Genomic DNA, 24,307 nt, shown 5'->3' with positions numbered 1-24,307 from the left:
GCTCACACAAAAGTTTACAAATTCTGTTCATCAGTACAGTTTGTGAAATATTTTTTTTCTGTGGATCTCTTCTGATGTTTTATGTTGAAAAAGAACCACGGCAGTACGATGACTCTCAAATGTACCTGGGAGCGGTGAATATCCTCAAAGTCGAACTTGTCAAGAGCTCCTATTGTAAAATCTCTTAAGTTGAAATGACTTGGTATCGGTGTGTCAGCTTTGGACCTCCTTCAAATAAATTCCTGCGTACGCTCCTGGCTATATTACATGCAAGACTTCAATATATCGCAAATGTAAGGTAATATTTGAATTCTCTGACCCCGAAAACCTATGATTCGACACCAAGATCACTTTCCTAGATGACTTAGTTCCTTAGTTATGTATGGTGATTGCTTATTTGGCGGCCATATTGGAAAATGGCGTCTGTGGAAGTAAGCGACCATAATTGAGATGTCTACCCAAGAAAAAATAGAAAGCGATAGGTCGAAGAACACGATGCAACAATAAAACTCCGTGCACCCACAAATTTTTACGGGCATGTACTGTGGATCCCGGACTATAACTTGACTGTGTGGTCTAGTGGCTAGTATGTGCGTCTATGGTGTACAGGGTCCCGGGTTCGATTTCCGGTGGTAGAAATTTTGGAATTTTAAATGTTCTCGATGTGTCTGTGTTTGTGTCCGTATCATTCAAGGTTACTGTAAAATGTGTATAACCGAGTAGGAAATATGCACAAATTACTGATAAGGGGAAAACAGACTTTGGTAACTGAACTTCAGGGCCGCCTTTCGCGACGTAACTTAAGAAGAAAATAAGTGGGATTAGCGAGGCGCGATTTACAGTAATGATGATTGACGGTTCGGTTCCAAGTCCGTTTTTTTTTTCAATATAAGGATATTTTATTTTTTCTAAATATAACGTTATATTTTGAACATTTGAGCTGGTTATAAAACAAAATCAGATAAACTGTCAGCTTTCAAACCTCTGTCACTTTTATTCGCCATCTGTTTGTATACGAAGATGACGCTATGGACATTCTAGCACTACCAAAGTTCAAATAGATTTCTAAGTTAATATCAAATTGAAACCACACCCCTAAAATGAGAATATATGTTTCTGCTTTATGTGTATAGTTCAATGATACCAAACACAACCCCCTATCCCAACCCTATTCGGCGGTAGATAGTAACTTTAAAATTTTAAAGTGGGACCCCCATTGCTTATTCCACATTTGGATTCTCCAGAAAAAAGTGACTGATTTCACCCAGAATTGAAAACAATTCCTTCACGGATGGCACTTTAATCGATACGGGAAAAGGAGGGGTACCAAAACGTTATGAAAATGTAGTTTGTCAGACCCCTGCTCTGTGCTCATACGGTTAGCATACTGGACTGCTTAGTCAGAGATCCTGATTTAAATTCCTAGTAACCCTAGGGGAACACCATATGAGTACATAACAAGTAGTGACTATTTTCATGAATATATGCATCATATAAAAATCTCTTAAAGTCTGATACTAAGATATTATTATTATTATTATTATTATTATTATTATTATTATTGATATTAATATTATTATGTTACTTGAGATTACCATTAGGAACGACCATTAGGAAGACCTAGGCGCAGATGGGAGGATCACGCAGAAATAGGAATCCGAAGTAGAAACTGGATCCAGTTAGCTAAGGATAGAAGTCAGTGGAGAGCTTTTGTGAACGCGGCATTGAACCTCCGGGTTCCATAGGCCGTAGAGTTAGTTAGTTAGTTAGTTAGTATTACTTGAGATGCAAACTATAGTTGCAATATTCTTAGAAGAAATGTTGCCTAACTAATAATGCCTATGAGAATTGTTAGGTTTCTAAAGTTGTGGAAACTACTCTTCCCACCCTGGGAAAGCAGTAATTACATAAATTCCTCTTACCCTCTAGAAATAAAGCGCTGTATAGCACATATAGCACTGGAAAAATATATTAAATTTTAAACTGGAAAGTAGAACTTTACATATTGTTTTGTCTGTGAAACATATTGTTGTTTAGCTTTATTGGAAAGGGTTAATTTTGCCAAAAATATTGAACGTTGAAAAACAGCAATAGAATTTCCTTATACGGGCCAAAAAAGAGAGCTGGTATTTCTAAAGGAGGCAGTCGTAACAAAAATGGATAGGAGATAAACATAAATCAAAAATGTTATGTTGAAAACATTTTCATTGATCTTGTCTTCTGACTCAGCCACTGACCAGGCCAGACAAATATTGTCTATTACGTTTAAAATTGCCAGAAGGAAAGTTGAACAGAATACCACAGATCTTATCACTCAGTAAACAGTTGTGAAGTGCTCGCTTGAAGTCAAACAACATATATCGAAATAAGAAGTCTTTTATGGCTCTTAGCATATAAAACCTACTATTTTACTAGCTCTTTGAGTAACCAAGTGCGCATTCCGTTTGATAGCTTCAACTAAGAGGGGTGCTCATTCAACCTGCAACTCGTGAAAAGGGTAGAAGTCAGAAATGGCTGAGAATAGAAAAGAGCGTGTTCTCGCTTTAGTGCAAGAAGGCTATTGCGCTTCACAAGCCGCTGAAAGGTGCGGAGTCTTACCAAGAAGACCACATAAGTGAATAAAGCGTTTTCGAGGGACTGGAGAAACTATGCGGCGCCGTGGTAGTGGTAGGCGTCATGTGACGACACCAGAGCAGGACGGCAGCTTGTCGCTACAGCGCGACTTAATTCCAACATGACCGCCAGACAACTTCGGCACGCATCAGCTTTTCCAGGCTCTCGAGATACTGCTATACTGCGTCTTAGAGAGGTTAGTCTTCACGCCCGTCGTGCTGCTGTAAAAGAATTTCTCTCGGAAGAGCATATAAGACGACGGCTTGAATTTGCGGAAGAAAATGTGAATCGTGATTGCACAAATGTTGTCTTTACAGACGAATGCACATTTTCTTCCTCGAATAACGGCCCAGTAGTCGTGTACCGTCCGAGAAGCTCCAGGCATGATCCCAGATACGTTTTCCACAAACGTCACTGTGGACGCGTATCTGTATCTGCTTGGAGTTTCATGACATCACAGTGCCTTGGAGTACTCCATAGGGTAGAGGGGAGTCTTACAGGTGAGTTAAACATGCTTTCCAGTAAGAATTATATATAGAGGGAGAATTTACTTTAAAGTGCGATGCAAACAATATTCTAGTTTTAATCCGATTAGAAATCGATAACTTACACAATAATATTTACTTCATTATTCTATAAATATTTGTGCTTATCGTATTATAATTCTCTTTAAAATTATGACTTTGTCATTTCAAAACGTAGAACGAGAAATAAATGTAATATTCTACCTAGGTATTTGTTAAGGAAACCTTTCAAACAGTGATGATTTCATGGCATGACCTATGGGAGAATTTGAAATCCTGTTGACATAAATTTCCCCCTTCGTGGCCATATCTTCGACCATGTTCAAAGTGGACTAATAATGTTTTATCAGTTTTCTCTCATTTATATATTGACCATTACCCGGGGAGAATCTTCTGAAATCATCAATGCTTATAATTAGTTTTTCATTGCAAATCAAAGGATAATAATGAAATATTGAACATACTTAATATTTTTTCAGCTGTGGATTTTAGATTTGAAATTCATATAATGTTTCCTTCTAATCGAATATGAGAGAAAAGTAGTAGTCCAAAGATTTATTCAAAGAAACGTTCTCAGTCCTCTTATGAAAATAGAAACTCACTTTTAAGGAAAAAAACGAATACTTCCTACAGGGTTTGAACACATAAAGTTATGATTGATAGACTATTGACCCAAACCGCTCAACCAGTTCGTACGTCTTCACTCAAATTCTTTAGACTTTTGTGTAAAGTTGTTTCCTGCTCCCCTCTTTTATATATATATATATATATATATATATATATATAGATAGATAGATAGATAGATAGATAGATATAGATATATAGATATAGATACATAGATATATATATATCGATACGACTGTAAGTTTGTGGTGAATATTTGGACGTTACAGGTCTTGCAATGCATAAAATCTTTTTCGCATAAACTACATTCAATTTAACTTCCTAATAACGTATATACAACAGGTTGAATCTGTGAAATGATTGAGGTTGGAGTGATCGTAAATGTTTTCATAGTTAGGAGCCTGGATATGCAAACCCGCTTAACGTGGGGATTTACTTCTGTGAAATTTGATACATGTTGGTTCTCAGTCTCCATACATACATACTTTAGAGAAAGAAAGAATCCGAAATGAAAGAAAGAAAAACTACGTGACAAGGTGCAATCTAGAGTTTTATATGATTGCTGCTAGAGAGGGTCGTCCGTTTAGAGGTGATCCGCCCCCTAGCCTGAATTTCAGATGTTGGGAGCAGTAATGCAGATTCAGAAACCCTTTGCTGAGCAAAGTCCACAGAAAAAATTGAAGTCCTTATACCGAACAAATACGGACTTTGATCACCATTTCTATTGACTGTAAGGAGCTATAAACCTAAATTGCTCTTTGTATATTTTTTTGAGCTAGGATTTCAAAGGTGGATCTACTTCCGAGTTTCGGTCCTGCTTAAAATTCTGCAAATTGGGCCTAAGCAACTTTTCAGTTTTGATGATCTATATTTCCTCCGTATTTATTCGGTGTAATTACCTCAAACTTGTTCTGTTGGACTTTGCTTATCAAAAGGCTTCTAAAACTGCCTTACTGTCCCCAATATCTGAGATTCAGGGTGGGGTTGGAGGTGGATGCCTTCCTGCCCCACTGATGCCAATGTCTAGCAGCTGTCATATAAAACTATCCTACGCCATTTCACGTGGTTTTAGTTACATTTATTTCGGACTCGACTGCGAAGATATTACGTTTTGAAATAGAATTCATTTGCTGAGCAAACCTGAACCTTATTGAAAATGGACTTGGGCCCATTGTGGTCTAAACGCCCCAAATATTGGTTTTCTTCAGTGGCGTAGGGAAGGGGGGCGGAGGGGCCGGGCCCCCCAAAGAGGTCCGACAATGTACTTTGGTACTTTGATGTTTGTAATTTTTTATATATTTTTATGTTTATATATTTTTTGTTTGTAATTTTTCTATATGCACCTATAACAGCACTTGGGCCCCCCCCCCAAACACACATCCTGGCTACGCTACTGGTTTTCTTCAATAAATTATTGACTTGAAAAAAGCAACCAATTACTTAGGATGGCAGAAAATATTCTTAAGTTAACACAACGTGAAGTGTGCTTCAAATATTACTTTTCGAAAGTTTATTATTTTAAAATAATTTTATTAGCATTAGTGTTATGAAATAGTAATCAAATTTTGCAACTAAAATCTCACCCGCCTAAACAAAACGTGAATTTAGCCAATAAGAGCATAACTAGGAAACGTTTAGAAACAGTAACCCCGAAATGACTTGTCTTAGGACTAAAATAACCGCAGAAGCGTATTTCTGGTAAAAATCCTAGCTTTAAAACATGTAAAATGACTCCCTTCGCATTTGAAATTTCGAATTGTAATCAAAGACTGCCGCCAAGATGTTTGATAGCACTATCTGATGTGTCAGACCATTTTCAAGTTTCTTCGTTCTTCCTCAACCCGTTCTCAACACACAAGGGTGGTGAGGACTCTTATTTCACCAGTTATATTGATATACTATATGAAATCTCCACAGTAAATAGATTTTAAAATCTACCTAAAATGCTTATTACAACCAAGTAAGTACTTATGAAAGTTACTGGCAAGAAAGTGTAATAAAATGGGGTCGTGATAAAAAATAAGTTGAAAAAAATTAAATCTTTAACGTCCTACGGTTATGCCGGTTAGGCTAAAGAAGACGGTGATAATGAAAAATAAATGAAATGGTGGAATGAAGAAAGTGGGAGGAAATAGGAGAGCTCCGAGAAAACCCACGAGCACGGTGTTTGTCCACCACAAAGTCCACACGGCGCGAGCTGGGATGGAACCCAGTTCATATATTCATTATACAAGATTCCTAAGTAGTGAGCAAAATATTTGTTTTCGCACTGTACAGAAAATCTTTTACAAGCATTTTTCAGAAAAATAATATAATCAAACATATTGCTACACGGATACGTATCCATGATGTAGAAAAGAGATTGTCCAATTAGCCAGGTTACACTTACAGTATTGTGTTTTGTGATCGGAAAGAAACGATATTCTGGAAATAGTACATACTGAGGTTCAAACACAGTGGCATGTAAACGGCAGATGACACTTAACAGTCGTTCTCCAGATATCAGGTGATTGAGAAGTCTGTGTTCAATCGTATCAGGTTGAGCCAGGGGCGGATCCAGGACCGACTTCTGGGGTGCGGTGGGTTGTCATACTGCTACTTTTAAGGGCTCCAAACTCTGGGATGGGTTATATATATATATATATATATATATATATATATATATATATATATATATATATATATAAGAAAGTTTCCTCTTCTGGGGGAGCGGTCGCCCCGATCGCCCCCTGGATCAGCCCGTGGATTGAGCGCACTGTTGACATATATCCGTTTGTAGTACATCAATTTGTTTTAATTTAACATTAGTAGAAACAAGCTCATTCATAATCATATACCAGGTACTCCTTACTTGCGTTGACAGAGTGACATTGTGCACATTATGCCATATATCACATTATGCCAACATCTTGCGTTGACAGAGTGACATTGTGCACATTATTGCACCTTATGCCAACATCTTCCAGTTTTTTGTGGGAAACTTTTGCTGAACGTGCGGAATCATTTTGTTGTACAGAGGTTCAAGTAAGTACTGACCCAGAAATTTTACATTGAAATAATTGGTAGGATCCAAGAGAGGTAGATACGACAAATCTTGTACGCATTGTTTAATATACATATGGGCGTCTTTGAGGGATTCCATATTAGAAGGGTTGGGTGCTGGAAATGAGACCATCCAGCACGAAAGCCACTGATGTGTAATACTGTCAGGAAATTGATAATGCTTATAACTATTGGTTAAGAAAAACGCCTTACGTTTCTCACGTATCGAAATGAGCTATAAGGCCCCTTGTTTCCAAGGTAGAGTAAGGGTGTTGCGTGTGACACGAAAATAAAGTCCTGCCCAAGTAAACCAACCAATGACAGAATGAAGTTTTCGAAAATGTAGGTCCGATATCGGATATATGTGCGCGTAATACCATAATTTTGCACACAAATAACTACTTACATACCAAATACGTTGGATAAGGTGTAATTTGCGTATTTTTTGTTGGAGACACAGGCCGCGCACATTATTCAGTAATGGATCCCAAATTCTTTCATAATGGATACTGTCACTATTCGAAAATGTAACACCCAATATTTTAACTTGATCTACTACTTCAACAGTTGAGAAGGGCTGTCGAATGCCATCCATTTCCAGTTCTGTAATGTCACCACTTTTGTTTTACAGAAATTGATACGTTCACCACTAATATCACTGAATTGTCGTAATTGGGCAATAATATAGTGAAACTGTTGTAATGTCGTGCAACTAATATTCACATCATCAGCATAGACCGTGAGGGAGAGATTTTGCAGGTCGTGAAGGGGAGGTTGTATATATGCAGCCAACTTATATCAAAGAGGTTCAAGAGCAAGTCCAAAAAGAAACATGGACATGGGACAACCTTGTCGAACTCCGCTGTTCAGTGCAATGGACTGAGTGAGAAAACCCTTTATCTGTAGTCGAGCTGTCGCCGTGCTATACAGTTGCTGGATAATGTTAAGGAAGCTAAGCGGAAATTTATATGCACTGAGCACTGTAAAAAGATAATCATGTGATAAGCGATCAAAAGTATTTTGAAAGTCCAATGACACAAGACAGGTCGGTTTCCTAGCAAAAAGAAAATATCCTACTACATCTCGGATCTTCGTAAGTGCATAATACACATTCTTTTCTTTATTCAGCGCTGCTTGAAAAGGACTAATTTTATCAGTAAAGAGATTGGCCAGGCGCTGCACTAAAAGTTTGGTGAAGAATTTTAAGTCGGTATTTAACAAGGTTATGGGCCTATAGTGCGTTTCATCTGTGGCGTCTGCAGATTTTGGAAGAAATATCACGTGACCCTCATTTTGTAGAAAGTTCGGAGATTGTAATAGTTCATTATATAATGCAAGCATGTCCTTCCCGACTATATCCCAATACTTTTGATAGAATGCATACGATAATCCATCTTCCCCAGGACTGGAGTCACGATTACACTGAGCCAGCGTCCTACTTATTTCCTCTTCTGTGATGGGCGACAATAAGCACTGGCACTCCCTGTCCGACAGGACGGAAAGGGGAAGATTCAGGTATTGCTGGTATCCATCTTGAGGTGCCTCATGTTTGGCGTTCAAGTTCCTATAGTGATCGAAAAAACCGGGGAGGGACGTGATCGTTCGATTATCATGCTTTACTACGTCAATAACCTTAGCAACCCTACGTTTATGTTGAGCCATGTAATGATACAGGGTAATATGTTCATCGGAAAGACAACCACCGGGAGGCAGGCTATGAGCATATTTTCTGACCGAAGTAGCCTGGATTTGTTTGATCCAAGCCTTAGTTCTGTTAATGACTATCATATTTTGCTGTGAACTGGGGAGGAACCAAACTCCTGAAGAGCTCGATACAGATAAGCGAGACTTTCTCGTTTTTCTCTTTGTTCTTCAGCACCTTGCCATTTAAAAAAACTCTGTATTTTCGGCTTAACGTATTTAACCCACCATTCATTTAAAGTTAAATAGTAATGACGTTGTCGGAGCCAGTACTCCCATTTCAGACGAAAGATGCATTTCGTTTCAGCATGATTAAGTAATTGATTGTTTAATTTCAACGCAGTCTTTCCGTAAGTAACCGAAACACCTAGGTTATACTTGCATGTCCAGAGTATTGCTGCGTGATCACTGAATGGTATAATCCGTAAATGAATATCGGTGACAGAAGCGATTAAGTCAGGTGTTGTATGACATCTATCAATGCGACTAGACATATTTTGAGTCTTATAGGTAAACTGAAGATCCTGGCGGTGTTGAACCCAAGCGTCCTTGAGTTTGAGGGAAGAAATTAATTTTTGGAGAGCAGGGGAAGGAATGAACTTCGAGGTAGTGTCTATCCCACGATTCACAACATTAAAGTCCCCAGCCAATATTATTTTTTTTCGGAATAGTGAGAAATAAGGGTAAAATGTCTTCATTGTAAAGCTATTCTCTTGCATTCCTATTATTTGAACCACTCGGGGCATAAATGTTAATCAGAGTAAGATCATCACAAGTGACGACGATACCCCTGCCAGATTGAAGATACACGACATTCCTAACCTCGACACCTCTTTTACATAAGATTGCAGTACCTCAGTGCTGAGGGCCCACGTTCACATAGGGTCGATACATTGGGAGAAAGTCAAAATTCTGAAACGCTACTTCTTGCATTAATATGAATTCAGCCGATGTTTGTATGATAAAACTACGTAATAGATTACGATTACTATCACTAGAAATCCCTCGAATATTTAACGAGATATAAAATCGTGAAGTGGAATTAGGAATTGCTTGCATAAACAATGTATAAACAATTAAAAAATAAATAAACAATACAGGGCAAACACTTCCCTACATAACCTTGGACTTCCTGACACATTAGTAAACACTACGTTTATGCTCATAGAATGTAAACACCAGCGATAGCCATGTAGTGTGGATTGAAGGACAATACGAGATACTTACCTCTCAAGTATAAACAAGTAACATTCCTGCCCTTGAATAGGAAGGAAGCCTTTACATGGAGCACTTGCTTTGACTGTCGCGTGGTACATTGGTGTTAATCGACAGGTATAGAATGGAGCAACGTGTTATTCATTTACTATTGCTATGTTTTCACATGCCACTGCTGCTGGCACCGATACAGTCTGAGAATTCCACACAGACAACTCACTTGTTTTAGATTCATTGTCTTTCAACCTTTTTTTTTTTGAAAACTGGGCCTCTCACTACAGCCACTGAAGGGGGAGAAGGAACTATCACAGTGGAGGTGGAAGGAGAAGGAGAGCGAACAGACTCTTCTTGTTTTTGTGGACACTCAGACGAAGAAACAGTATGCACAGCGTGTTGTGTCTCCCGTGGGGTGCTCACAGGTGACACCATTATCTTGTTTCCGTTCCTCTGGTTCTGTTGTGGCAAGTGGTTCAGATTGACTTGAAAGAGAGGGGAAGTCCTTATCAGCATGGAGATTAACATCTTCGGCAACTGAAGTGTTTTACAATTCCATATTTTGGTCATTAGGCTCACTAGTCATCGTTTTAGTACTGAAAGATGGATAAAAGTTCGGAGTGGTGGGCATTTTTCCAGTAGAAAGCTCGGTCATTTTAACTCCAGTAACGGAAACTGAAGGCATCTGAGCTTTCGTTTTGTGAGGGCAGGAACTTGCGACGTGTGTAAGAGCCAGAGAAATGAAGCACGTGGGTGGTTGACCTTGATACATCACAGTAGCACGACAACCCCGTACCACAATTTTTGAGGAAATGTTTCCCTAAAAACACATTTGCACAATACGATTGCCATTGTAAATGGGAAAAGGGAGGGTATTCGACCACATTTCTTCATTTATGGACATAATCTTTCCAAAGGGGCAAAGCACAGCACTAAGTTCGTCGTTACTAATTTCCATCGGGCGTACACGAGTGTACTGTATACTATCATTTGGAATTTTGACCTGACTTACTGTTCCATTTTCATGTTGAAAATCCAGTGATTCCGGGTGTCGTCGTAAACATGTGTCAATATTCTCTTGCGATTTAAATTTTAAATATAAGCTATAATCATCATTGTGAAGTTGAATAGTTTCAAGATCGTGTATTGATGACTGTAACTCGTTAATTAACCAATCTGGATGAGCGCAACCGAAGGCCGGATATTTCTTGTCTTGTCAAATGCAACCCGCACAGTATTTTTTCGTAGGTTATTCATGGCTGAAAAAAACAAAGCGGGGTACTATATTCAATAAACTGCTTGTCACTGGTATGAACTATTAGTTTACACTGGTACATTGTATTTCCTGCTACTGAGAACACACAACTGAAGTACAGCAGACTAATTACTCAAACAATTTCAAACGAACGTGAAAAACTCGTTGAGATCGGAGGCACACCACAGCAATGTTCACTACACCGCTGCTCACGGCAAACTGTGCTACCGTGCCCCCATGAAATAAGTTGAGAATTACTAATCTATACTGAAATATTCTGTACCCAACACAGTGTAGTCTTAACCGGGATAAAATAAATGAAAATGTTGGTTGCAAGCATTGGTGCTATTCAGCCGGTTCCGACCGGTTCGCTAGAAATGGTTATTAAATATTTCGAGTTATCAGAACCGTTTGTTATAACCAGACAGCTAAAAGATTAAACATATCATTCCGTAGATCAAAGTATAAGCGATTTATTTCTTAATCTCAAATGCTCAGATATCAAGAATGAAAACTGGAATCACATGAGTGTAGTGATGAGGGTTATTTGCGTATGTTTGAAAGGCATGCATATTATCAATACTTGCCAATCCATTGCTGGATTAAGGGTTTTCCAATACCTTTTGACAACCATCTATGTTGGGTAATTTGTTTCCTACATATTTGCAGTAGTACCTAATTTCGTCACACCACCTTGTATTAGAATGCTGTGTAGGTAGCTTCTTGTCACTTGTGGTATCCAGTAAAAAGATTGCTTTTGTCTACCTTGTACGGTTTGTTTCCTAAGAGAGTTATACCTATCGATCTACTCTCCCCTCTCTCTCTCTCTCTCTTTATATATATATACTCTTTATATCATATATATAAATGATATGAATGTATATGTACAGAACCAGTCGTTAAAAAATTAACAAACAAATTATTACACGATTTTGAAATATATGTTTAAAATAATGTTTTATACTGTTCAAAATGTTTAAAACATGTTTTGTGTGTGTGGGTGTTTTAAAACATGTTTAAAACATTTTAAACATCTTTTACGTGTTTTAAACACATTTTGTTCTTTTTTTTTTTTACCAACCCTGGTTACGAAGGATTCGCTTATCTAATTTCCGAAAATGAGTTCTTCGATCATACCAATTGCATTGCCTACTTCACTTCTTTCCTGTGCACCGGTAGAGTTGCGCTGGGGAGACTGAGTGGCTCGGGAACTCGTTGTAAAATTACTGTGAATATGAAATTCCAATATGCTGTAGTTCTACTCCCATCGTTATTACACTGTAAAAACTGTATAGTTGGAATAACCCAGAATTCTGGGTTGAAAAAGTGACAACCACGCCGTATTGTCTTAGAAATCAGAAAATATGGTTATAATAACAATACGAGAAGTCAAAACTAGTAAAAAATAAAAACCTCTGGCATGACCTGGATTCGAACTCACACCGCGCGGCTGTTAAGCGCGTGCGTTATCCACCAGACTAACCGGAATCTTAGTTTAGGCTGTGTGATAACAAGAATTACAGCATACTTTGGAAGCAATTGTTTAGTCACTTTGAATTTAAAACAAGTCAATTAAAAAAACTAAACCAAACCAAACATCACCCGGAATATTGAATCAATGCCATTAAATGCTAGTTTAGTACAGCAGCTATTTATCAATGTTAACGTATGTTTTGAGAGAAATTGTCTTCACTCTTGGCGAAGTGTACTGAGTGAACTGCAGTGCACTTCGCCAAGAGTGAAGAAAATTTCTCTCAAAACATACGTTAACATTGATAAATAGCTGCTGTACTAAACTAGCTTTTAATGGCATTGATTCAATATTCCGGGTGATGTTTGGTTTGGTTTAGTTTTTTTAATTGACTTGTTTTAAATTCAGTGACTAAACAATTGCTTCCAAAGTATGCTGTAATTCTTGTTATCACACAGCCTAAACTAAGATTCCGGTTGGTCTGGTGGATAACGCACGCGCTTAACAGCCGCGCGGTGTGAGTTCGAATCCAGGTCATGCCAGAGGTTTTTATTTTTTACTAGTTTTGACTTCTCGTATTGTTATTATAACCATATTTTCTGATTTCTAAGACAATACGGCGTGGTTGTCACTTTTTCAACCCAGAATTCTGGGTTATTCCAACTATACAGTTTTTACAGTGTACTTTTGTATCCTCCTTTCACTCTAGGGCATCAGACAAAAACTAAAACTGTTGCAATTTCCACGCTTTATGGCCAACATTAGTTTTCGAGGAAATACTTTGTTCCGAAGTTTTCCCGAGATACGGATAGTTATAATTATTTCTAACTTCTTATTGCCATACATACAATACGGATAAAGATATAGAGGTCTTGAGATTTAAATGTTACATTGATGTTTTTGGTTTTAAATACAGAAAGCAGTATAAGATAGGTATGTAGTCATAAAACAAGAGCATGGGTATTTGGACAAAATCTTTTGCTTCCTTTTAACACACCACGGCGCTGCAATCGGACCAGAAATGCTGGGGAAAATGCTACGAAATAGAGCAGGTTCTATTGACAAGAAATGTCATAGGATGTGCTATGGCATGGGAAATGCTATAGCATTTGCCACTTTACACGGTAGGATATCGATGATACGATTTTTGCTACGATAAATGCTTCCCTCTAAAACACGTTTTATTTCCCCCGGCTTACATGAACTTTGTAAAGGGCACACCGCCTTCATAGATTTTCAACGAACTTAAAGGGTTCGTTACTAAATTCTGTGTGTATGCCTGTCTGTCTGTTATTTGCGATTTTTTTTCAGTTTGTTATTGCTGTGCCCTCCGTTCGATACAGTATCAAAAACTATCTGAGAAAGTGGTGGAATTTTTCCCGTCACTTTTATTGTTCCCGAGGTATTGGCCAAAAAATTGCCGTTTTCTGGAGATTTAAGGAGCCATACCTCGGGAACCATAAGTTATAGAGGGATGATATTCGTGTTGATCAATACCTAAGAGAATGGTGAATATTTTGGTACTAAATAGTAGCCGGTGGACACTGTCCAACTGGCCACTCTTCCCCAGGTATTGGAAAACAAGTTCGAATTCCTGGAGATTTAAGGAACCATATCTCGGAAACCGTAAGTCATAGAGAAATAATATTTTGCGAATTTTTGCGAGAAACAGAACAAGGTGCGGATAAAAAGATTTATTTTCACATATAGGAACAATCACAGTTATCCTTCCTGCTCCATCTCTCCATTCTTTTTAAGTTCGTTCTGGCAATACTCTTGGAGCAGTATCAACTTGTTGTTGTTCTAAGTCTCACGGTTATGCCCTGTAGGCTAAAAAAAAAGAGACAGATTCTTAATTAAAGTAAAATGTAATATCGCAATCCGTTCTATTCTATCGAGGAGGGGGCACGGTGGCTTAGTGGTAAATAGCTTAGGGTCCGTGGTTCGATCCCCGACCAAGTATTTTTTCCGGTGGACAACATCGTGTCCGTGGATTTTCTCGTGGTACTGCCGTTTCCTCCCACATTTCCATTCCACAGATTTTCCCATCATAATTCACTTGCCTTAATCATCCATCTCCCCAAGCCTACCAGGCCTAATCATGGAACGTTAAACTGAAAGGACCTTATGCAGAGTCGTTTTGACGCTTGATTAGTGTCTTTATAGGGTTCAACTAACAAATGTTTCCTGCAGTAGTCAGGCATTTAGTATGACGCTAATCATACGTGAAAACGACTCTGCATAAGGCAGAAAGATTCCTTTTCTCTAATATTAAATTCTGAAATATGTACTATGTTATTTTTAACTGAAAAAGAAATATATTGATTTCCTTGAATGTCTTTGAGCTAGAAAACTAAATGGGAGTTTGATACATCGATATATATTTATTATTCGTCTATAGTGATGATTTAAGAAGACTTTTCCCCACGGAGACTGAATAAATGAGTGATGAAATGTAATCTATCAGTTTTATATCTCATTCTTGTGCTGTGTGGCCTACTTAAGTTGACGCTATGAGGTTTGAGAAGAAGTAAGATTAACTAATCATGGTTACTAGTTTCCTAGCAGACGCCCGTAGACGAATGTTTGTGGATGGGGAAGTAACGAAGTAAACTATGGGATACTCTTTTAAAAATATTTAATATAATGTGAATTTGTGCATATCGTACTTGTCTATGTATTTATATGTTGTCTGAAGTTCGAAATATTATACACAATGCCGGTAAGTGTATCAGAAGAGTGTATAACCATGCAAAAATACATTGACAAACACTGTTATTGTTCTAGGGTTGCCACCTGGCTGATATCTCACCGGCCTGCCCACAAATATTACTTTTATTCTGATTAAATCCGGTGACCGCTACAAATATTTTAGTAACCCCTTTATGACCGTTTTTTTCTTAATTTGTATCTACTTCGGAACAATTGCATCTAGTTCCAAGTATAGATTTAAAAAGTAACTTTCATTCTGTAAATCCAAAACTATCATCTTTCATCATCTATCGACAATTAAGGGGGTAGACTACTAAATATTTTTGAAAAACTAATAATATTTCTTTTGCCAGTTTTTCGTAAGTGGAAAGAGGTAATAAAATGTAACTTGCTACAATAATAGATAATGTTATTCTACACCCGAAAATACGAATCGGAAGAATTTTCAGTGTTGCCATCCATAGAAATTACAGTGTGACCAGAATTTGAATTACTCAAAAATCTAGATAAAGGCAGCGACTAGAAAAATGAACTCAACGGTAATTGATGACTTATCATGCTGTCTACCTTTCTTGTTTACTACTTTTTAAAAAATGCTTCTACTTATTTTGTAATAACTTATTTATTTTGTAATTAATTTATGTAAGTTTATAAAATAAATAGAAATGTTATTTAAAAAGTAGTAAACAAGAAAGGTAGACAGCATGATAAGTCATCAATTACCGTTGAGTTCATTTTTCTAGTCGCTGCCTTTACCTAGATTTTTGAGTAATTCAAATTCTGGTCACACTGTAATTTATATGGATGGCAACACTGAAAATTCTTCCGATTCGTATTTTCGGGTGTAGAATAACATTATCTATTATTGTAGTAAGTTACATTTTATTACCTCTTTCCACTTACGAAAAATGGGCAAAAGAAAAATTATTAGTTTTTCAAAAATATTTAGTAGTCTGCCGCCTTAATATATTTTGTTTATCAGTTTAGATAATTTTAGAGAAATGACAGGGACTGTATCGAGGAAAATTTAAAATTTATTTGTAAGGAATTTTATACATTTATTGAGAATGAGAACGAAATTACTAAAGCAATTTCCTGTAGTTAAAGTATAAATTTCATTTTCCAAATCCAGAATTGTTACGTAAAGATTAATATACTTTTATTTATCTGTTTCGATCATTTTAAAGAAGTGACAGTTACTGGTAAATACAATAAAACGATAAATACCGTCTTAACTTTCCCTTTTTAGCAACATGTATCTATTTAACATATTAATGAATTCATAAGGATGTGCAGTATACAGGTACTAATGCACTTTTGTTCACGATAATACGTTTCCCGTGGATGGGTCCGCGTACAGATACTTAACACTTACACGTATACCATAGGGAATTTTGAGGGGGTGCCGGATTTTTTATTTTCGTGAGTTGGCAACCAATTTATAATTTCGTTGTGCAAGTACATTTCTGTAAACATATTTGTGCAGGTTTACTTTTGGCGCACCACTCGCAATAATTGTTGAAAAATTATAATTATTTCTCTGATTTCCTTCTTATTGTCTCCGAAATGATTTGCGCTGGACGACATGAAAATGTCTCATGTGACATAGATAAAATCCAAGGGGTAATTACAATTCTTTTATGATTTGGGTATAAATATGCCATCCGAATGTGTTGATTAAACTATAGTGCAAAAAACAATCCAAGCTGTGCAAGGTGGCCACTAAAAACGACGAATCTTATTTAAGTGAGGGCAGGGCGAAGCCAGGGGACCGAGCAATAGCGAGAGGGTTGCTTCCGAATGGAGTAGGCGCGTCAACGACGGTGGGTATGCGCGTAAACGAGGTTGATGAAGGCAGATAGGTTTTGGCAATGATACGAGTTTCAATGGTACTTGTCATTGTTTCACATTGTAGTACTCCACTTGTAAACATAAAATACGGCTTCTATACATTGTACGGATGTGTACCACCGGTAGAAAATAGTATATAATACAATCATCTTTCATATCCACTTATTCATTTTATCCGTCAGAAAACACTTGTAATGATTTTACAATTGTAAATCAAAAATACTGGTGTATTACTTTGTATTTAATTCCATCGCCTGCAGAAATTTGTTCTTTATAAATATATCTTTTCATACAAAGTATTGAGTTTTACTTGTAAATCTTCCAAAATGTGGTGCACCAGAAGTAAACCAGCACACTTTCTGCGCACTACATTCAATACTTGGCAACGTGCAGGTTTTCTTTTGGCGTATATGTAAAATTCAAGGGAGCCATATGAACTATTGTTGAAAGATTACAGTTTTTTACGAGTTAAATATAGATATACTACTTCCGAATGTATGATATAAAAATTACAGTGCAAGAAGCAAACCAACCTGTGCTGGCTGGCCAGTAACAAGCACGAATGCTATCTAAACGGGTCAGAGCAGGGTGAAGCTGGGGGTCCGCGCTTTTTGCTTGGACGTGTATGCGAAGGAAGCAGGCGCGTCAGCGATCGTGGGTATACGTACAAGTGAGGGTAGTGAAAACAAGTGGGGTTTAGTAATGATATGAGTTTCGATACCATTTGTCATGGTTTCATACTAGTAGTAATCTCCACTTCTGAACATAAGATACAGCTGATACGCGTTGTACATAAATACAATAACGCTGTAAAATAGCATCTAATAGAGTCATTTTTCATGTGGACCGACTTATTGTATCCGCCGTAAAGCACTTGTAATGATTTTACTTGTAATAACCGTACAATTGTGAACGTAACATACAACTGTATCCCAGTAGAACGGTATTGCATTGTTGTCTTTACTACACCCCATCTCGCGCACAGTCTTTATTATTTCTGCACAAACGTATTTCTTATCAAACCTATTTAAGTGTAGTATGTGTGAAGTGTGTAATTTCCCATCTAGCCTACTTATGTCCACAACACAAATGTTTTTGAAGTGTTTTGCTAGTTTATATACTTATTTGTTCACATGGTCCACTTCTTTATTCACACATGACCACCTGGCCAAATCATATCTATGTGGCACTGTAAACACTATAACCTTTGTATATAATAAGAGTCTTCATCCCGGCGAAATTAAAATACCGCTAATTTTACAGTAATTATGTGATATCTTCAAATGGATAAAAGATAATCGAAATGTGGAACAAGAGCGCCGTAGACAATATTATTTTACATGAGAAACCGTTATCACGACTCACTTATCTGCTTTCGATTTCGAGCCATTTTGAAAATCGGCATTTATTTTCGCGTTTCTAAACAGCTGAAAACGGAAAGCCACTAGGTGACTTGTGATAACGGTACTTCACGCAAAATATTGTTGTCTAGGGCGCTCTTGTTCCACATTTCAATCATATTTTATCTATTTGAAGATATCACATAATTACTGCAAAATTAGCTGTATTTTAATTTCGCCGGAATGAAGACTCTTAAGGCCTGTAGTCGCTGTTTTAGGTATAGTAAAAATGCACTTGCTTGATTTTTTGAGATGTCGTTAGTACCCGCTAAAAACACCACAACATCATTATGGCCCGTTGCTACCGATTCCGAAATAATTCCTTCCCTAACCTTATCAAAAGTTGCACCAGGTTTTACAGTACTTATCACTTCGCAGTTACTGGAGTTGTTGAGATGTACCGCTACACTTCTTCCATAACTGTCCGCATACAAACGTATTTTTGTTGTCTGTTTCCTCTTGCTGTACGTCTGACCCTTTTTCTTTACACTATTACTATCAGAAACTACGTTGGTTATTTTAACACTTTCTTTGTACTTATCATTTTCCTCACTGAGGACATCAAATCTGTTTTCTACTAATATATCCGCTTCTATTTTATTTCCAGTCGTGATTTTCTTCGAACTACATTTATTTGTATTTTTCTTCACTACAGTCCACTTATCACCTTGTCCATTGGTTAAGTTGTGCTTACTTTGCGGAGGGGTCAGTTCCATAAACATATGCCTTGCACAAAATTAGTACCTTCCAACTGTTAAATGTTGCAGACTACGCACTATTCAGAAATAACGAAAACAGGACGCAATTATTCTTACCTTCTCATGTTTCAAACCAGCACTATAGACAACATTCTACCACAGACAGAATAACAAGATTTTATTTTCTCTGTGATATTACTCAATCACTATATATCAACAAACTAATTTATAACGTAAAGGTCCTCAGTTTGTATATTTATATAACTAAGGCTACTGACATATCAAAATCCATTTTACACACTGCATCAAGATATTACCTTTTTATTGTAATACGAAACAAGTTAATCATTTACACTCTTTAAAAATTGTACATATAAATTTCACGAGATGGATCTTCAGTTATGCATTATTTATTTTTCGTTGCTATGACAACTAAAACTCACATCGTCGAATCACTATTATAACAATATAATCGCATAACAACCAGAAAAGAAATTACATCTATTCCTCTTTTCATATTCTTCCTTTCTTGAACAGCTTGTGCATAATTTAAAAGTACATTTTGCCCACAAATACAAATAAAGATATAATGAAGATGTTGAAATACAAGTATCGTTGTAAATTGACGTACATGAAAGGTTAACTAAATATTATTAACTTACGAAATTTGCAACAAGCTATGTTAATATTATAAAACAATTAACACAGTAGGAAAAATTAAAATGGGATTCCTACAATTACTACAAATTTGTTCTATAAATTTTACAAATTAAAACAAATTTATTTAGCTTTGCGTAGTATTCCAGTTCCCGATTGTTGTAAGGAATTAGTTAAAATAGGTTGAAAGGAATTTCAGTCACTCTCGATTATTACACGGTTAGCCTAAATGGTTCATTGGGTTTCAAAGCACTGTTTAATGACAAGTATATAACGTACAAAGACAGGTGATACATAAAAAGATAAATATACTCACCAAGTTTCAAATGCCCGCCTCGTGGGTCGCGTGCATCCTAGATGGCAAATCTGTGACGGCACTCTACAAGATGGCAGTAATGCAGGAGAAGAGTTCTTGTGTGTTAAAATATGTGAAATGTTCGTCGGTTACTAGCGTTCAGTGCGCATTCGTGCGCAAATACGGAAAAACTGCTCCTGATCATCAGAGCATTTTGCGTTGGTTTCGTCAGTTTCATGGTACTGGTTGTCTGTGTAAAGGGAAAAGCACTGGAGCACAATTCTCAACAGAGAATTGCCACTTCTCTGGATAGGGCGAGCTGGTCTGGGTGATGTTGCTCTGTTGTCATGGTCCCCCAGGTCGCCAGATCTCACGTCATGTGATTTCTTTGTGTGGAGTTATGTTAAGGATAAAGTTTATGTACCCCCAATGCCAACAATGCTGCACCAACTGCAGGAGGGTATTACTGCTGCTGTAGCGGGCAGTGACGGAAACATGCCAGTGAACATATGGACGAAACCGGATTACTGTTTGAATGTGTGCCAGGTGACCTAGGGCGCACACATTGAATATTTGTAGAATATACCAGAAACTTGGTGAGTGTTTCCATCTTTTTATGTATCACCCATCTTTGTACGTCGTAAACTTGTCATTAAACAGTGCTTTGAAATCCGATGCATCATTTAGGCTAACCCTTGTAAATTTCACATGTTAATCCAATTTATTCAACTTAGATATATTTTTAATATCATCGCACGAATATACAGGCAACACTGATAAACGATGCACGACTTTACACAAGTGCAAAGCACGGGGCCGCGGTGGCTCAGTGGTAAAGCGTTCACCTCTGGTGCATGGGGTTACGGGTTCAAACCCTGCTCCCGCCAAGTGAACTTTTGGTGGACAAACACCGTGTGCGTGGGTTTTCTCGGGTTCTCCCGTTTCCTCCCACTTTCTTCATTCCACCATTTCATTCATTTCTCATATCACCGTCTCCTTTAGCCTAACTGGCATAACCGTGGGACGTAAAACTCTAAGATTTCATTTCATTTTACAAGTGCAAAGCACGTTATGATTAACTTCGCTTTTAAGTCGGGCAGCTAAAGGTTACTATGAAAGTGTTATAAATCTATTTTCTATTATTTATGATCCAAAAGTGTACTAATTAAGTTAATATAAAAATAATGGTTTCTTTTTTAGTTTGATATTACTCAGTTTTCATACAATCACGAAAAAATATGTTCCATACATCACAAAAATTAGTTAAATCTGCGTCTTCTTTTCCACAACAGAGTAGTAAAAAAGCTTGTGGATTTCAATTCGATGTAGCCTTAGGGCGTCAATATTGGCAATTTTGTATCCAGTTTAACGATATTTTAAATTTTTATATTCACCTTTTGTACGTAATATACAGGATGTCCCAGGAAGAAGGGACAATATTTTGGAAAATGGTAGTATGGGTGATTCTAAGCAAAAATGTTCATATGAACATTGGTCCTAATCATAACAGTTTGAGAGCTACAGATTGTGAACCATCTTTGACTTTATGTTGCGTATTGCCCACCCTGTTGTTTCTCTATAGAGATGAAATATAGCGGATTTGAAAGACGATGAAATGGCCTTTCCAACGGTATGCAACATGTATCAGTGGTATCTTTGGAAGGGACGCTATTGAGGGAAATTTGGGAAAGTTATGGTTATATAAAGAAATTGGATGGCAACACTTGATTCCTAAATATCCCTCAATAACTTCTCTTCCAAAGACACCACTGCCGCATATTGCATACCATTGGAAAGACCATTCCATCACGTTTCAAATCCGCTATATCCCACCTCTACGGAATAACTACAGGGTGAGCAATTTGCAATATGAAGTCAAAAATGGTTCACAACCTGTAGGTATCTAGCAGTTGAGATTAGGACCCATGTTTATGTGAACTTTTTTTTTCTTAGAATCATCCGTACTACCACTTTCCAAAGTATTGCTCCTTCCTCCTGGAACATCCTGTATAAAAGGGTTATTATTGCCTATCTTGTAATCGTAAGGTGTCCCTTTTTTATCTTTATCCTTAGTGGTAAAAATCAATAAACTATGTATGAATTGTGTATGTACAAAATTATACCATAATTTGTTTCTCCCTATTGCACGGAATTATAAATATATTTTCATATGTGAGAAGTGTGTAGGGAATTTTTAGTTTTTGTTAATAACATCTCACTTTTTATCTAGATTTCCTTTTTCGGTATTAAAGGCCCTAGATTTAGCTCTAACATAATACGCTTCTGGGATAGACAGTTTATACATGCTTTATTGGTTTTATCATTCAGGACATATAAAGGAATACGTTTCGATTGCAAGATAGGAAATAATAATTTTTATATATTTCGCACGAAAGATGAATATAAAAATTTTAAATATCGCTAAAGAGGATAAGGGATGATGAGAACAATAGAAAAAATGTAGATGTTCTGTTAAATGTTCACAGGAACATGGGTTTGGAAGTAAATGCCTGAAAATTTCCGGGGATCATAATACTGCAAATTATAGATACGTCAAAATATCAAATAATACTTTCGAAAAAGTGGATACTTTCAAATATCTACTAGGATCAATATTAACAGACCAAAACCATATTCACAAAGATATTAAATGTGGACTACAAGCAGGAAATTGTGTTTTTATTTACTTCAGAATCTTTTGTCTTCGCTAATTCTGTCGATGAATTTGAAGCTTAAAATACATAGAATAGTAATCATGCATGGTTGCGAAACATGGTCGCTTATCCGAGGGAAGAACACAGACTGAAAGTATTTAAGAATTAAATCCTGAAGTGAATATTCAGATCCCAGGGAAACGGGAATGGGGAATGGCGAGAACTTCACAATGTGCAGGGCTTGAAAAATCTTGCTTACAAGTACTGCCAGCCAGATAATAACCACCTGCCAGACCATTTTTCAGTCACAGTGTTTATATCGGACTTTACTCGCCAAATGTAAAAATGTACTTGCCACTGACGAGCAGGCAAGTGGAATTTTCGAACACTGATAATGAGGAACTTCAAAATTTATACCGTTTACCAAACATTGGTAGTTTCAAGTCTGGGAGGCTCCGATGGGCAGGTCATGTAGCCAGAATGGAAGATAGTATGAACGCTTTCAAAGTTTTAACTGGATATCCAATCGGAAAACGACCAGTAGAAAGACTTAAGCAGATGGGAGGACAATATTAAGATGGATCTTGCAGAAATAGGTATACAAAGTATAAACTGGATCCAGTTGGTTAAAGACAGAAGTTAATAAAAGTTCTTGTGAACGCGGCTTTCAACCTCCGGATTTCATAGGCCATAGAGTTACTTAGTCCCAAGTTTAAAATGTAATGCGATAATTATATATAGAATGCGTCCGATAGTATTGTACTTGTCTGTCTTCGAAACAGAGTTTCCAATAAATTATCCCTGACACACCGTCTATATTACGCAAAAAAGTGGAATTCGGAATTTGATAAATTGTCCTTGTGTACATTAAAACCGACAGTTGTTTGATAAGAGTTATTGTTCCTTTACCATGCGTTCAGTATTACTGTTAGATTTATAGAAAACTGGTCCCCATTGCGTCTTAAGCTTTATTATTAGAAATCGGATGTTTAGGCACAGAAAACATGGAAAACGGGCACTAAAATCTAACTCAAAATAGGGAGGATAAACATTCAGTGACATACAGATACTGCTGAAGTGATAGAGCGTTGGCTTCGCATTCGGGAGGTCGTGGATTCGATTCCCGCTGCCTACCATCCTGACTGGGGTTTTCCAGGGTTTCCCTCAGTCCTACCAGGCAAATGCGTGGATGGTACCTACTAAAACAGGCCCTAGCCGATACCTTCCCAAATCCTTTTCATTGTTATTGTTGTTGTTAGATATATGGTATAAAATGGCCTTTGAGCTGTATCTGGTGATTGTTAAATAAATTAATTAATTAGGTTATGAATAGTTTTCATATAATATGGACATCTTGATCATAGTTTGCAGGAGAAAGCATTAAAAGAAGGAAAAGAAGGTCATGAAACACGTTCCATGTACATCTAATAAATAAATTATTTACAGCATATCATCTCTACATAGCCGTCTAAAGGTTTTCAGCACCTTTTGACGAAAGAAATCAATCATCACTTTCGAATAAGCAATTATTAAAACGTCATACATTGTGGCAGTCTGTCACAAGGGATCGTTAATTGAAACAGAATATTTCCTGAAATTAT

General features: G+C 37.1%; 2 protein-coding genes across 2 annotated transcripts in view; one reads left to right on the top strand and one right to left on the bottom strand.

Moving 5' to 3' along the window:
• Positions 1-24,307, bottom strand: part of LOC145681183 (uncharacterized) — a 99,516-nt gene that overhangs the window by 73,381 nt on the left and 1,828 nt on the right. The gene's annotated exons all lie outside the window — the stretch shown is intronic.
• Positions 15,007-24,307, top strand: part of Klp64D (kinesin-like protein 64D) — a gene marked incomplete at its 3' end in the record, with an annotated part of 94,676 nt that continues 85,375 nt past the window's right edge. The window contains 1 exon segment of the mRNA XM_081752660.1: positions 15,007-15,161. Coding sequence (XP_081608786.1) covers positions 15,156-15,161 — 6 coding nt within the window.

The sequence above is a fragment of the Thermobia domestica genome, chromosome 3 (genome assembly GCF_964235325.1).
Source record: "Thermobia domestica chromosome 3, izTheDome1.hap1.1, whole genome shotgun sequence".
Lineage (NCBI taxonomy): Eukaryota > Metazoa > Arthropoda > Insecta > Zygentoma > Lepismatidae > Thermobia > Thermobia domestica.
The sequence above is the reverse complement of the archived record's forward strand: the minus strand, read 5'-3'. Positions and strand labels throughout refer to the sequence as shown.